The following is a 17,268-nucleotide window of genomic DNA, read 5'->3' as shown; positions in this document are numbered from 1 at the left end:
AGACTATTTATTTTTACAGAGCTAAAGCATACACTTGCTACTTTGCTAGCGCTCCTTACCTGGTTTATTGAAGAAAGACTTCCCAGCCATAACTATCCTTGTATACACTTCCCATGCATCACTGCTACTTATTCTACGCTCAAAAGAAAGCTCAGTACTATAAACTGCAGAAGACTCTCTTCCCTGTTCTCCACTTCCAGATGCTTTAAATCGAGGGAAGTCTAATTAAATTCTGGCTTTTCTTCCCTTTCCATAGTTCTCTTTTATTTTTCCTTCATTTCCTAATGAACTGAGAAAATAAGACAGAGGAGATGGGAAGGAGAAGGAAAACAATACAGAAGTTCCTTGTACTTGTCTAACCAAGTATGTAGTCATATGTTAGTATCTTTGTTTCCTCCAGTGACTTGTAGAAATGATAATTCCTTTGGTACATAGGATCAAAGCTTTAAAAAAGTATTAAAATAGGATTTGGAAAGCAGAGGATATTCCCTATAGATTACTACAGTTTAATGAAAGGTCAAAATTCAGGGTGTCTTTACTCTACAATATTGCTTGAACATATTTTGTGTAACTGATATATCCAAGTAATACTACTTTCAGTAATTATAAAAAACCTATTTCTGGATTCTTGGAAATCAGAACAGCAAACAAAGGCAGGTGTTAAATTTAGGCTGTTTGTATTCGATACAGGATACAGAAGATTGGAAAAAATTCATACCACTACTCGTGGGAGAAAAATGCTTAAGTGTGTCAGACATGTATTTCTTTTCCTAGAATCAACGGCTCTTTACTAAGTCTAAGCTCACTGACATATACAGACACTTAGCATGATGACAAGAACAGATTCCATAGTTTTCTTTACATTTTTGCTCTCCAGACTCTTATTCTATGCTTTGGAAGTGGGAATATGCTTCTAGTCAAAATCACATCATTGAAAAATGCATGTTATCACAAGGATAGCATTTGGTGAGATCATTTCTATAAAAATACAAAGATGCTAGTTCTAGTTAAAAGCTCCTGAAAATAGACAGTAAGAAAGACTGGAGAGCATGTGCTTGCACACTAAAGGAATAAAAGGCCTTGTAACAATGCAGATGAAGGAGTAATGAGCATATTCAGTAGCTTTCTGACAGGATTCTGAGATTAACTGGACAGCTAAAGGACATCTAATGAAGTTAAAAGTCAACAAATGCAAAGCAATGCAGGTGTGATGGTAAAAAAATAAGTTATTTTTCATAAATTAAGCATATGGAAGCTTAACGTATGAAACTTAAAAGCACTGCAACATCCTGGACAGTTCATTCTATCTGCTGAATGAGCAGAAATTATTAAAAAAGGACAGAATATTGAGAAACAAAACGTGACTTTTATTGTTTGACAAATAAGTCAGAAAGTATGAAAATTCCATTACAGAAATTAATCCTGCAGCTTCATGTGGAGTATTTAGCTATGTTATTAGTGAAATTATAGCACAGGATTAGAAGATGACCAAAAAATTCAAAGCGAAGGATTACAAGCCAAGAACTTTCCAGTCAGGGCTGACTAGCTCAGCTATAGCATTATAGACCCTCTAAGCTCACATACAAGGGAAACAACGGTCAATGTAATGTCATTGTACTGACTCACCAATCCTTTAATGTCTTCTAATATCATAAGAGTTTCATAATCTGGATGTACAGGGAGAAACATAAACTCTGATCTTAACTCACACCAAGTGGTGGTCATAAATGCCACCAGTTCAGATCATAAGCTGAAAAAGGTTGTCTATACCTAATTGATATCCAGCTATGAAAATCTGTTGAGGTGTCAGCCGACAGGTCAGTTATTCACATGCTGCAGTACGCTTTATGGACCATGACGTTTGGAGGTGAGCTGCTGTCCTCTATCAGATACAGAGACTTTCAAAATCGTATCTATAGATGTTTTAAATAAGAATTATCTTTTATATTCCAGACAATGCTGCATAGAGTAAGTTTGTAGTTAAAGTTCCAGGAAGTAAGGGTTGGACCTAACTGAATTGCTTAGTAAAAAAAAGATTCTACAGAAAGGCATGAGATTACTTTATGTGCTAATGTCTCATGCTGAATTGATTTTGGCTTTGACGGTACCAAGTAGCCAAGACAACTACTACCAGTAAAAGACTTAGCACTATTAAGAACAGTATAGCTTAAATAAAGTGAACCAGATGCAGTTCTGGTCTGATAAGAACAAGAAAGGAAGATGTGCAACTATATGTATGCTTACCATATGATAGGTAAGAGTCTGTTTAAAACTGGCAGCCCTAGTGGGGAGCTATGGCTCCCCCAGTAAGTCCTCATTTAGACAAACAGCTGTGCTAGAGTTTATTCCAATTCTTAAAACCCCAGACAAAACACACTAATGATAAGGTTTCTTTATGGAATTAGATATCTTCCACAAAAATGCAGAGAAATAGGTAGATACATATGTGCTAGAACACATGAGCATATGCAGCACTAAAGCCATGCACTGATACAGATGCTGTAAGTTAAATTTGGAAAAGGACTCCATAAGAGTGCACTACCAGCAAAAAACTGGTAAAAGTATGTATAGAAAAATACAGAAGGCTTTTCACATTCCATCACCTATTATGTACATTAATCTAACTTAAAGTACTGCTTAAGTAGTATATTTGTAAATATTACATGCTAATTTTTATACACTATGTAATGATGTGGTTGTCTGTCCTTTCAGGAAATGGTGAACAGATGAATGCAGGGTGTAAGCACAGTTGCCCTTCGATGTTACACAAAGCTTTCTGAGAGTACAGTGGCTTGTACATCTGCAGACAGCCACACTGGGACGTTGGAAGGGAGTTTACTAGTAGTTGCATAGAGTCTGCCCTTAAATCCCAGTTAAATCTAGAAAATGCATGTTGATTAGACTCACAAGGTGACACTTTCATTGCCTTTCCTTCTACTGTCAGCTAGAATAAAGTGAGTTACTTATTTCACAGCCTCTTTGAATAATATGTGCTTTTTTTTTCTAGCCATATACTTCATTTCCTAAAACACTTGGAGTTCTTCATTAAAAAATTCCACAGGTCCTGGAAAGAGCATTCTGTGGCTTCACCCTGTCAGGCCCCAGTGACATAAAAAGTATTGCTCTATAAAAACATGCACGATTATTGTCAACAACATTTTGGTTTGGCATGTATGCTGATCCTAGTTACTTTTAACACCAAAACCTCAGAAGAGAAAAGGATTGGTATAATGAAAAATGGAGGTCAGAGCCAGTTTAAATACACCAGAATAGGAGAGGGACTTAAAATATGGCATTTATAGAAGAGACACTGTAGTTTAGCAGCATGAAGTATTTCTTATTGAATAATTCAAGAGAGTCTGGTTCAGAACCCTAACCTAAGTGCTAATTAGCCACAGCAACATACTTACATTCAACAAAAATATAAAATAAGGTCTAATTAATGACCATTTCCAGTGGCAAAAGATTAAGTTCTCTAATTTATCTCTGAAAAAAGACTCTAGAAGAGAAATAAAAGGAAAGGGGAGCTTGAAAAGAAAAAAGTATTTCAAAGGCGAGGTTCCTGCAGGCATTTCAGTGCCTGGGGTATACTGCTCTGCTTAGCCTTTGGAATTCATCATTGCAAAAGTGAGATGGTTATTTCTCTAGAGGAGAAATCTCTGCTATGACAGTAAACATGGAATAAAAGTTGGACGTTTTCTGAGGTATGTATACACTTGGACTGAGAAAGCAGCACACCAGAACCCATATATTATTTTTTAAAAATAAAAAGGGACGAACTGAGCCTGTGCAATTCTTTGAAACTCAGTTGAAAAGCTCCTCCAGCAGCTGATTACACAGTACTCTGCTATAACATGTTTTTTACAGTTTATCGCGTCACATTATTTCACAACTGTAAAGCGAGGGGATACGAGAGCTATTTATAGAACTTAGAAAATTCGATAACACAGAGCAGAAGGTCACTAAGTCACAGATAAATGGAAAAAGGTTTCTTAACATGAGTTAATGTGCTCAGTAAAACTGCTTCCACTGTTATCTGCCATATTATCTATAATACGATACTCGTTTGATTCGTTACAAATCCAACAGTAACACAATAAATAAACCCTAGCTAATATGCCACAAGATTTCCAGTGAATGCTTCCACTGAACATACATACATAATCTACCTTTAAATTAAATGGCACCCGACTCATGCGTTTTATTTTTCTAAATCTTCCAGTGACAACAGAGTATTTTCATAATAATCCTAAAACTGTTTTATTAATTTGTGTTCTTTGCATCTTTTAAGTGATAAATAGTACTGATCAAGGATGCAGAAGGACAGATGTTTAATTGGCAGTAAGAATACAAGAGTGAAGTCTTAGTTGTCAAGTTTCAGGCAGAAGTTCAAGAGAAATACATGCCCATAGCTAAAGCTGAGTCCCATTACTGAGTTTTAAATGCCTATTTAAGACCTCCTTGATCAGTGAAGTATTGAAGCTTATTTATTCTTGTCTCAGAACCTTGGTTTACATCTGATTTAGGTACACAGGAATGCAAAGACAGATCTTTATAAGAAGGTAGTCTCTGTTAAAAATCTGCAAGTCATGAGGATGATTTGCATCTGAGAGAGTCAAGGCACTGTGCGTGGACTCAGCTAAAACCAAGATATGAGCTCAGCCCTGCAACATTTCTCAGCAACAACACAACACCATTATCATGCCAAACTAGTCTGCCTGCAAGTATCCCTTAAAGAGACATTTGCCTTATAATTTCCAGCATCCCATTAGACTTTTTAAAAATTTCATTTCAGGAACAGAGCTATAGCTATTGCTGAGATGACCTTTCTGTATTTGTTTCTTCCCGTGCACACTGACACAAACTTTCTACCTTCGCCAGGATCTGTATCTGCATATTTTGTTATACAGTATAAGAAAAATAAAGTCTCTACATCCCTGTTATTACCCATTTCCAGTATTTGAGACACAAACCTTGTGAAACCAGAAGCTGTACAGAGTCAGTGAAATTCTGTGAATCCTTATTTAGAAAGCTACCAGCTCCTAAACCCATAATTTTCTGCTGGCTATCCCCTTCTCTGCATAGAGCTCGGCAGTCTTGCATTCAGTCATCTTCACTTCTATAAAATGGACTTCCATCTCTCAAAAAAGGCTGCTATGGCTTTATGCCCTTTTGACACTGATAGAGTAACCATACAATGTGTAATGCAATGAGGCCACTGGGACACAGTTTCCTTCTATCTGAAAAAAAAAAAAAACCAAAACCCTAACATAAAAGTCTCCAGAAAAGTTTAAGAAGTTTTAGAATACAGTATTTATTTGGAAAGCAGCTAAAAAGTAAGTAATTTCTCATTAGTTCTTTCTTCTGCTGCTTATTGGGAGTTTTTTATTTTAAACTTACCAGGCATAATGATATTGGAAAAACCTAATTTCCTCGTTATGGATACTCCATGGGTAAACATGGATGTATATTCTCTCCTAATTTGTTCTATGTCTCCATGAAGTAACTGAAGAGAAACTGCCAACCCTGAGAATGAAGAGAAAAACAAGAAAAAATAAGACATTCAAATAGATTATAGTCCTCACTACTTCTTAAAAATTGTATATACTTGAAAGTATATATGCATTCCTGAGAACTCAAAAAATTCAGAGGAAGTTCAATAATATCAAGCCATCTATTTAGGAAGGTACCAACACCCAGAAATCAATAAAGACTTGAAAACAACTACCCATGAAAAAGCATTAGCAAATTATTACTGATGTGTAACTAACTACGATGACATGTCAGACCAAAATTACCTCAATAGAGATGGACTCAGGCTTTAATCAGGGAAAAAAAAAAATAGCAAAATGTCAATTTAGAGAAACATCAATCAGTAATATTTTCTACCAGTTCCATTTTTCACTTACTTTAACACAATTCTGCCTTCATTGGTTTGCAAGAAAATGTGCAAAAACAGTGGTTCCTATCTATGGTAGAAACGTGCGTGTCTCATTACAATGTAACACTTACCCTGACAGAAAGTTATACAATCTATTAATCCAAAATTTGAAGAAACACACACTAATAAACCAACATAGCATAACCAATATTTTTAATTTAGGCACAGTAATTTCCATAATGACTGAAATTCCAACCTTTTTCCAATATTCATCAGATTTAATCAATCATGCTCTTTCCTATGTTTGCTAGAAGACATGCATAATGGAAGGGTGGCGATATAATCATTTTCCAATATTTATTTCTCTAGAACCAAGGAAGAATAACTTCATGTACTATATCTGCAGTATACAAATAAATTGCAAACAGTATACTTCATTACAGCTGACATTAAGAAAAACAACGGGCATGCCTTTTGGTTATTTCAAATATAATCACAGAGGCAAGTGTCAGGATGATACAGCTTGTAAAGATTAATCTTCCCTGACCTTCAACATTACTACAGCTTACCACGTGTCAACATACAGATCAAGGAGAAGATAAGAGCAAACTCTTCATATTCACTGAACAGTTGGAGATAAATAGACAACTCAGAAGAGTCACAATTAACTTCAGATTAAGCTTAAGTAAACAACATGTACACACAGACTGAACAAGGTCATCAGTCCTTTGGGCTTTGGAAGAAATTTCCCCTACAACCATGTTACTATTTAAGTGAATAAATTTACTTGAAGTTTGATGGTTCTTAAATCAGAGCTTGAAAAATCTGTACTAAATACTGCCAGTTCAGGCGACTGCACTAAAGAGATCAGAGATCTAATTAGCATGACAACTTCTATCTTTCTTCTCTTACCTACACTTACATTTTATGATTTTGGCAACTCCAGAGAATGTGATACTCTGACCAGACTTCCATTCTCTTATGAAAAACAGCTCACCTACACATCTCCAACTGAGTACATAAATAAATCTTGCAAGGAAAAGCATTCAGTGAAGTCTATTCTAATTTTAAGGATTATATTTAATGCCATGGACATCAATCATTTTGGTAATGGGAATTTGTTCTGTCATTGTCCAGTTAACAACCTTTAGCAAGTAGTGATAATTGTTATTGGTGTAGATGAGAAAAAAGGTAAGAAATCATACAGGCAAAATTCAGACTGTTAGAACAGGTGAAAAGTTTTTCAGCCCTGAATGGGAAAAATTAGGCTGGGTATAGTTCACCTAAAAATATATTTAGCCCACCTCCAATCTTTTTTCTTTTATATTTTAAGAAATTGTTATACATACATATGTATATTCATACCCTCATATGCCCCTATTGCACTGTTTCCTTGGAAACCTAAAAAAACAGATCACATCAACCACAACAATGTTAATCAGATATTGTAAACTGCCTGGTGTTGAGTAAAGTTATTGTGTTTTCTAAACAATAACTTGAAGACCTCAGATCCAATCAGTACTACAGTTTCGTTTGAGTACAAATTTCACAGATTTCCTTGAATAATTTTATTTAGCTCAAAAATGAGATAAATGCAAAAAAATCTCATTAATGGCAAAATAGTTTTAGTGTGAGAAATGAGTTGCCTGCCAAGGATTTGAAGCACTTTGTCATGCAAGGCAAGAAAGGTATTAGAGCTCTGCTTTTCACAGCATTCTTTGTTAGAAAAAGAAGAGTTATCCTTTTGTATCCAAAAGCATCAAGAAACTCTCTCAGTCAACACACTTGAAACACGGTTTAGTCATTTTACTTATAGTTTAAACACATCTTTGGAATATGCGTCACCCATCTCCTCAGAATAATGAAGAACGTTGGATTAAAGACAGCAAAGTTACTTTAAAGTGTTAAAAGGTCTAAACAGTCTAGTGCAAGATGAAAGAGCAAAACTAAACCAGAATGGAAACAGTGCAAAGATGCCCAGGGAAGGCCATCTGAAGAACCTCCAAAAACCAAGGGCTCAGGTTAACAGTCTTGCCACTGAAGATCCAGCTGCCAAATGAAAAGGGAATTGCCAAGAAGGGAAGCAGAAGATCTGATAAATCTGGTAAAAATGCTGAAGTTAGGAGCACAAGGACTTTATATAATCAACGAAAAGAAGGTGATCCCAAATTAAGTTTGATTGCTCTCTCAAAGCTCCACTAATTTTGCAATTACTGTCACTGAGGTGTGATACCCAAGTTACAAAATAGGCTGCTTGAATTCCCACTGATGTGTTACATTCAGGACCTTGTGATGGGCAAAAGGAACACAGTGTATATGAAAAGCCAGGAACTTATTTTTAGTCCTAATGAAAGTTTTAACAGTCTAATCAAAGACTTAGTCCATTTACAATGATACTAACATGCTCCAAACAAAATACTGTTAAAATGACATATATACACACAATCTTTCTAGTACCTATCACTTGCTCACTCTTTCACTGATCTTCTGGGGTCTTAAGGTCAATGGTTTCAACCTGCGAAGGTGGTGTGGGGTGAGCAAGTTCTCAGCATCCCAAGTCCTTTGCCATGAGGAGCAGGATGTTGCCAGTTTCTTCCTCCTCTCTCTCTAACCTCCCCTTGGAGTAATCTTTATGTTTGTCAATGTGCTGAACATCTTGTTATTTCTTCACTGGTCTGCAAGTCTGCATTACATCTTAATCCATCATATATAATGTGTTTTATATTTGCCACATATCTGTTCTTTGTTTCCCCTAAACTGGTTTTATTCTGTTCTCAAGGTCACGCTATGTAATGACCAGTAAGTGGCCACTGGTGAGCTGTTCATAGGTCTGGTGACTCCAGTATCATCCCATTCCAGTACTTTGAAGGTCTCAGTTACGGTCATGTCTTTACTCTTCTATGTTCCATTTTAGTCTAGGGTTATAGATACCTAACGCTACACAGAGTTACTACATGTTGTAACTACCTATTAAATACAAAATATATATACCAAAGTGTGTTACACCACACAATTGTATGAAGCTAAGCAGGAGCTAAAATGAAGTAGATATAATTTATTATTTTGTCATTAGACATATGATTTTATAAGTCAGAACAAATCTCCAGGCAGGCTAAGACAAGTCCACCCAGCCAAAGCCAAAAAGGTAGAGGACTGTGTTGTCAGCTAAACACAAAGCCTGTGGCCAGTTATGAGCCACAACAATCCCATATTTATGGGTCTATAAAAATACAATACACTTGCCAAAGAAACTAGGCATCCATCATGACTGAGGAACCACACATTTCAAATGAAAGTCATGGGTTACTTGAAAAAGATGGAATAATTCACGTTTTACAAAGGACTAAAGTTTGTATCCTTATAAATCAAGTTACATGGCTATTGATTAGAGTTAACATCACAGAGCAATTCAGATTTTCAGAAGGTTGCAGATTCAGTTGAACAGGGACCTCCTCAGACACACCGCAAAACAAAGTGGAATGAAGAAGTAGCAACTAGTTGAGAGACATCACCAAAACATAACCAGAATGTTGCATACCATAATGGTCAGAAAGCCACTGAACTCAATTTACAAGTGATTAAAGCTATCTCTATGGAGAAGAAAGGAAGGGGTGGAGACGAAATGTTACTGCTCCAATTATAGAAAGGAAGGTTTAACCACCAGACAGTGAAGAGACAGGGTCAAGGTGGTACAGGCTTCCAAAGACTTTGGTCAGCAGCCAGTCTGGGAGTGATGGAGAAGACACTCAAGGAAAAGGAACGCAAACAAAAGAACGCAGATATGTTCTTTTTGTATAAATAGATAGAAAGATAATTCATTCACATGACTCCTGTGGAAACATGAATACCTTTTTCTGTCATATAACAAAGGTAATATCCTTTAATTTCAATTTATTCCACTCTGATAATGTATGTCAACATCAGTTCTTTCTCATCTCATTTCATGCACTAGACAATAAAATCATCAGCTTTGGAAAAAATCCAAAGCATTCCTGCTGGAACAGCTGTGCACAAACAAAGCAAAAAGAGAACTGCAACATGCCACCATACACTGCATCTGACTGTGGCCGATATGATCACTACATCATCTCCAAGACCCAGAATCTATCCAAAGCTTCATAACTATAAATTTTGCACTTCTAGAACATTAGGAGCTAAAACATAACAACGAAAATGATTATGCAGTCTCTGAAGGATTGCCACATTTTCTTTAATTAGGTACATAGTGTGGCTTTGTCCCCTCAGAAAAAATTACAATTGCCTCCCTAGTGTTAATTAAAACCTCTTGTGTTAGCCATTATTCTTTATTTACTCCAGTTTTGAAAGTATTACTACAAAACTCTGTGGTACTGCAAACAGAACTTCTTTTATTTATTTTGCAAGCACATGAAATTTCTCACAATTAAATTGTACTATAGCTCACCGCAGATTATTTTTTTAACATTCAGATGAAAGAGAATACCGAAACATGACAAGTTGCTGAATCAGCATTTCAGATTTTTGTTAGATCGGTCGTTTTACCTTTAAACAGCTTTTATACTGCATTATTGATTTCTGCATTTAGTTATGACAAAAGGCAACTGTTCATTACACTTACAGACTGCTTATTTGCATTTGAGCTTCTGGGGGGAGGGGAAAGCATTTACATTCAGCTTCTATCTCTTGGCGGCAGAGAATCCTAGATCATATTGAGAAGAAAATGCCTAGCAGCTGCTCAGGAAGCTGACAGGAAAAAAAAAAAAAAAACCACAACAAAAAAACCAACTCGGACAGAATGCTACTCAACACTGTTTGTATTTTAAGAAAGGTGATAAAATAAGGCATCTGTCAAATAAAGCTGCCTAAGGGTGTTAAAGTGATCTGAAAGCACATAGGTGTTCCCATTTCTCGTAGTATTTTAAGTGGTCAAATTACCACTGCAAAGATAAAACCAGTAGGTTTCCACGTTGTTATTGGCAAACAAATGATTTATTGATTTAATGTGATCTAGGAAAAATAATTGTGTAAATCTTGTGCAGTTTGGCCACAGCAAAATCTATGTTTTAAGTCCCACAAACTACAGTCTGGGAACAGAGAGGAAAAAAAAGGAAAGGCAGATTCAGTCCTCACTGGCCTTGTTAAAGACTTGATTGTGATTACTTTGAATTATCAAAGTAAACTCCAAACTCTTTCTCTTCTCCTCAGCTTTAAGTTCTGGTTTTTCAGCTCAGTAAAAATGCAAGAAAAACAGCCTCTGCAAAATTTTGACAATTTTCTTGGAGCTCATGTATTAAATGAGCTCTTGTACTTCAGGCTTTTGTCAGAACTGCCCTCAAGTGTGGAAAGCTGGTTGTTTGTTGTTTGGGGTTTTTTTTCTTCACATGGAACATAAACACTTAAATGCAAATGACACTAAATTATCACAAGAAAATTGGCTTGGAATTTCTTCACAGAGGAGGGGGTAGAGCTTCAAGTATTTCTTGACACAATCACCACAGGATGAAGGTTAAAGGACCAGAAGGCCAAGTGACTATCTAGTCTAAACTCCTTATACAGACAACAGAGGTATCAGCAATAATTCCTCCAGTTCTTACTTTAGTATGCCTATTGATGTCCTTTTCTATTAACGATACTCACACGTCAATATCCATTTCCATACTACATTGTCACATTGTAAGGCGAATCATCTTGCTCAAAAACTTCTAAAATCACATTTTTACATACTGTTTTATTATGTAGAATATTAGGCAGTGCACAAAATACACGATTTTACAATTATAAGCATTTTATTTTGCTTCTAGTGCAAATTACAGACAAAAGATTCCAGGGAAACACCTGTTATTTTCTCCTTCATGAAGTGCAGCTTTTCCATGTAAATAGCTTTCACATCATTCTGTTAGAAATTTAGCTACTGGCACTCCAATCGTGTCTTATTTCAAATAAAGAAACAGTAAACGTTTAACTGGGACCTAAAGAAAGTGTTAAAAAAACCAAATCCCCACCACCAGAAAAGCCCAGGTAACATTCATAATGAATTTGTAAACATAACCCTTAAAGGAGCTAAGGTGATGCATATATATTCTATTATTTATCATTTGAAGGAGTCTTAAGACCTTTTTATTCTCTCGGTAGATAAAGTAAATGAAGTCAACAATAGCATTGCATAGTAACAAGTGGAATGAATTTTTGTGAAAGGCTTACAAAAACCGCACCGCTTAAACATAACCCAACTCTCAGATGGAAATATAAGCCAGCTATTCTCATTATGTAGCCTTAGTTCAGAATTTCAGTGTTTAAATTGGGTGCCATTTCAATCACATGCATAATTGAAGTACTGAGATGAAGAACAAGTCATTAGTGTCTACTGGATACAAGATATCCCTGACAGTATGACAATAGCACATTTTTCATTCTTCTCGAAAAACAAGTTCTTTAGCAACGCCCAAGAGCACAGTATGAATTTAACTTTATTAGAGCCTTTATCTCCAGCACAGTCTACAAATCACGCTCTATGTAGGACACTTACAGATAACTAGATCAAAAGTCTACCTCGAACTTGATTTTTGAAACCCTTATGGTAAAGCCAGAACTTTCACAGACAACAATACAAGCTTGAACTGCTGTAAAAACGTAGAAAAATTCATCTGACTGGTCTGTAAGTCTGCCACCTTTAAGGATTTTTTTATATGTCAAAGTTGTCATTAAGGGCCAGATGATCTTTAACAACAATTTATGTGCAAAATTCTCTCCATATTTAATCTTTCAGCTTTAGTATTTGTTGAGAGCAAAAAGGAATGCCTTAATTCATTGTGTACTTAGTGAAGCGCATATGAGCACTATTGTTATTTTGAAAGTCTTTCAAATAGCAGCCTTCAGTGACATCTAATTCTTAAATACATCAAAATGGAATACACAATCTCCTTGTCACAAAACGTAACAAAGATTAAAACTGACAGGTTAATAAACTGTCACAGAACTAGAGTAATTAAACAAACGTACTTGCTGTTTAAATGTTAGTGATGTGTAGATACAAAATGCATTTTAGAGCATCACTGACACATCTGTGAACCCTGGTGATAAGAAACACAGAATGGTTTGGATTGGAAAGAACCTCTGGAGATTATCTAGTCCAATCCACCTGCTAAAGCATGTTCACCCAAAGCAGATCACACAGGAATGTGTCCAGGCGGGTTTTGAATGTCTCCAGAGAAGGAGACTCCACAACCCCTCTGGGCAGCCTGTTCCAGTGCTCTGGCACCCTCAAAGAAGTTTCTCCATTGCATTACTTCTATAAAACAGGAGATACAACAGCCAAAACAGGTTTTCCACCTGTTTGTTTGTTTGTTTCTCGATGTTTGATGGTAACCATAGAGAAAATATATCATCAGAGGGCCAAGAGGCTGTTGAATGCAGGTAAATAGGTCTAAGAAGTCACGTAGTGCCCCAAAGCACACACCAGTGTTTCTATCCAAATGCCACCACTGCCACACTTGTCTCAGAACTTGCATCTTGTCAGATGAGCTCATGCACTGGGTTGGTTTAACTCATGCTTTCCCATCAGACTCTCATACAGCCACTGAGCCAGACTGAGATTTAGTACCAACTGACATGTACACTGGGGAAAAAACCCCACATGTAAGGTAACAATAGCTCCCTAAAACCACAGATGCTTGCTTTATGAAACTTGCTTTGGTCTGGTTAAATGAAAATGATAGCAGTGTCATGAAATCTGCCTTTGAATAAGCAATCTCACTGAACTTCAAAAAAATTAGATCCCACTTTGAAGTTGGTTCCCCTTTGAACTGGTGTTGGACCACATAACCTTCTGAGGATCCTTCCAACCTAACATACTAGATGATTCGATGAATAATTTTCCCCCCTAAGATGACAATTTTTCCTTCCTTATGATGGGATTCTTGCCAAACATCTGTCAACAACATGAGCTTCGAATCCCGCATTCTTCAATCAGTGCATCATGCAGTTGCCTATTTATTGACCAGTCTACTTCTGTTTGGATGACCGTCTGCCTGCAGATTTTTGCACAGGTACATGGAAACAAGTTTGAATTTATTACAGGCAGTAAATCATTCATTTGAAAAACCTATTAATGCATCTTTGTCTTTTAAAGAAACAAATTAACAGTTTGTGGCTGACAAACTTTAGAAAATCTTTTAAAAATCAAACCACAGTCTGGATTTGTCTTAAAAACAGCCTCTCAATTCAGGTTTTGCCTCCACCATATTTAAAAAAACATGTTCCTGCCAACTACTAGATACAATATAGTAATTTTTTTTTTAATGAGCTAAACTGTATGCAAGAAAATATTATTTACGTAGATTTTTCAAGAGCTGTATTTTGACCCCCTATGCAATAGCTAAAAAATTAACACTGCCACTATATTAAAAGAAAAAAAAAACAAAACAAAAACAAAAGGAAGAAATCATGATCAAGCCAAGAGCAGTAAGAAAAATCCCACCATTTTGAATGTGTTTCCTCTGAAGCTTGAGGCCCACCCATCAATTAAAATTAAAATAAATATATAATTAACAGTGTTTCCAGTAGAGCTGCAATGTAGGTTTGGCACTGCTACCACAGAATACATCACACTGCATTCAGTAAACATGCAATTAGCTTACATCACTCCTGTCTAGTTCATCAGAGCATTCCAAAATAGTGGCACAGAAAAGACCTTCCCACTACAGTCACTACTTCTGTGCAACCCACACAAGGAGTCCAAAACTTGGATTTGGATCCATGCTAAAACTAAGCTATCCAGTCTTTCTTCTGAAAGGAGGGCAAAGAAAGACAAAGTTGTAGTGCATTTTTCATTTTTTTTAATATGCTTTTAATAAGATAACTCACTGGGGAGACTATTCACATGTAACATGAGATCAAGGTTTAAATCTCTCTGTAGGATTTGCTAAGATGACATGAATACAGATCACACTCAGGAAAACCATGCACTACTTGGCAGACTTCAGAGGCACTTTCACCTTCCCCATGGTATAATGAATATTTTCTGATAGTATACAAAGTTGAATAGTTGCTGCAGGGAAGTCTGAGAAGCCAAGTGATTAGCATGCTCTTCTGGGACATGTGAGACAGACTGAAAATCCTTTTGCAAATCAGAGTCTGAACCAAGACATTTTCTGTCTTGGAAGAATGTCTCAAACACTGCAGTATATAATGTCTATGCTAAACTCAGTGAATATTTATATATTCCCTGAAATAGCAGGGCCATGAGAGTCACAGCAATCATCTCCAGCATTTTTTTCAGCCTAGTGCTCAGGAAGCAAAATCTAGCGCACCCGTATCCTGACAGTACAAGTTTCCTGGGTGCACCCAGCCTTCTTCTCACCTTCAAGCAGTGGTGGAGATGAAAACTACCTGAGCTTTAGGTGCCCACAGGAAGATCTTGTGGCTAAGGAGGTACTTTGAAGATGCTGACGGTGTTGAAGTAGGGATTGCAGTAAGAACCATCACTGTTTACCTCGCTCACAGTCATAAGCAGGCAATTTTTGTGGACAAGAACCCTCTACCTGCAGTGCCCAAAGGACTGCTCCAAACACTAGACATAAAAGACTGTTGCAATTACTAGCCATGCCTTACCTCATCAAGTGCTGTATTAAAAATAACTACGTTTCAGCTTTTAAATGTCTAAAGAACTGGAGGGAAAAAAAAGTAGTGTCATAGGCAGGGATATGAAGTTGCACAGGATAAATCCATACTGAAAATCAGAAGAAAAAAAGAAATCAATAACTTTGCATAAGTATATACAATTGGAGTTGCATTCTCTGTATCTTATTTATTTTTGTATATAACCATGTTTAATGACAACCAGATTTGGCCTTGCTCTCTTGCCCCTTGTCCTAAAATGCACTTCAAACCATTTTAAAAATCAACAGGTTCACTCATGGCACAGTAATTCTGTGGTCAAATGAAGCAGCTATTATGTGATCGATAACAGTTTACAAGGCACTTTGTGCATTAGTGCCTGCTTTATTAAAGAGAAAAGCAGCCCACATCCAATACTATTTGTTTATTGTAGACCAAGAAAGGTCCAGAGTACAGTTTCACAGGCAGACCCAAAGAATAAGATCTTCAACCATGACCCACACTGCAAACCCTACAAGGAGGTTTTGGCATTTAGCAGAAGCCCAAGCTTTGACATGAAAGTGATGACTTTGGCTAGGCTTCACTATCTAAAATACACTATATGGGGATAAAGGATGATTTTACATGGTTTGAGATAAGCCAGTAACAGTTTTCTATAATCAGTAGTATACATTTCACTAATCTTTGGTCCTGCAGATACAGAAGTAGAAATGTGTTAATTTCCTTGTAAGACTGATATAATGAGGTGTGATCTCTATGCAAGAATATTTGTTTTTTCCACAGGTTTTTTCATTTTAAAACAAAGTAACTAGCTTCTAATTCTAAGAAAAAATATAGGAAAAATAAAGCCAGCGCCACTCCAGATATTACTGAAACGTAGTTTGCTTAATAATTAAGAAATCATCTAACTTGGGGGTATCAAACACATTTTCGCACATTTTAGGACTGTATAGATGTAGAAGTCCTAATATTACATTCGGCCCATTGAAGGCAACCGCGAGGCTGATGTGGCCCCCTGGCGAAAATGTGTTTGACAGCCCTGATCTAGATCTAATAGTAGTTACTCTACAAATACTACAAACTCAACATAAGAAATAACAATGCTACTAAATGCAGCCAAGGCCTTTTTGGCCTTTGCATTAATGGTTTGATTTCCTACACTGGGCAACCAGGTGTCCAGTGAGCTGATACCTGACACCAGCTGCAAAGACTAAAGGTGAATGGGAATTTGATCCACTACCTGCTACTCTAGTCTTTGTTTTGCTGGAAATTCATGCAGAATAGACCTTCCAGTTCCCACTCTAGAAAATGATGGTAAATTATCTGTGAGACTGAGTCCTTCCATTCCTGCATCCACTGAGAAGAGGAAAGGGGATGAACGCCCGTCCCCTGCTCCTGTATGGGCTGTATTAACAAATGAAAGTCGTTTGCCTTTATTTGATCTTTTTTAGACACACGCTAAGAATAAGATGCAGGAGGATTCTGTACTTAAGAAGTGTCATGAGTTGAAGTACTTTTTTGGGGAGTGAGGGTTTGAATGCTATATACAAATGCTATAGTCTGGGAATATCTGTTTTACATGCAAGACATTGAGCGCATTTTGAGTTCCTTTTTAGTTTTCTCCAGGAAACTGGAAGAGGCTTGGTTGGTTGGTTGGTTTGGTTTATTTTTTTGTTGTTGTTGTTTGGTTGGTTTTGGTTTTGGTTTGTTTTTCCTGAAGAATATTATGAATTATCTGATAAACTATTTCAGCAGTGGGAGATAATTCGTGGAAACTAAAGATTTTGTGTGAA

The 17,268-nt window shown here is 36.6% G+C and overlaps 1 protein-coding gene across 2 annotated transcripts in view; it reads right to left on the bottom strand.

Moving 5' to 3' along the window:
• The window catches only part of DOCK4 (dedicator of cytokinesis 4), a 237,028-nt gene that overhangs the window by 102,292 nt on the left and 117,468 nt on the right, over nt 1–17,268 (bottom strand). For both annotated transcript variants that reach the window (XM_065633327.1, XM_065633337.1), the window contains exon 13: nt 5,401–5,526. In XM_065633327.1, the coding sequence (XP_065489399.1) occupies nt 5,401–5,526 (126 nt within the window). The remainder of the gene's footprint in view (nt 1–5,400; nt 5,527–17,268) is intronic.

This window comes from Caloenas nicobarica, chromosome 1, assembly GCF_036013445.1.
Source record: "Caloenas nicobarica isolate bCalNic1 chromosome 1, bCalNic1.hap1, whole genome shotgun sequence".
NCBI lineage: Eukaryota > Metazoa > Chordata > Aves > Columbiformes > Columbidae > Caloenas > Caloenas nicobarica.
The sequence above is the reverse complement of the archived record's forward strand: the minus strand, read 5'-3'. Positions and strand labels throughout refer to the sequence as shown.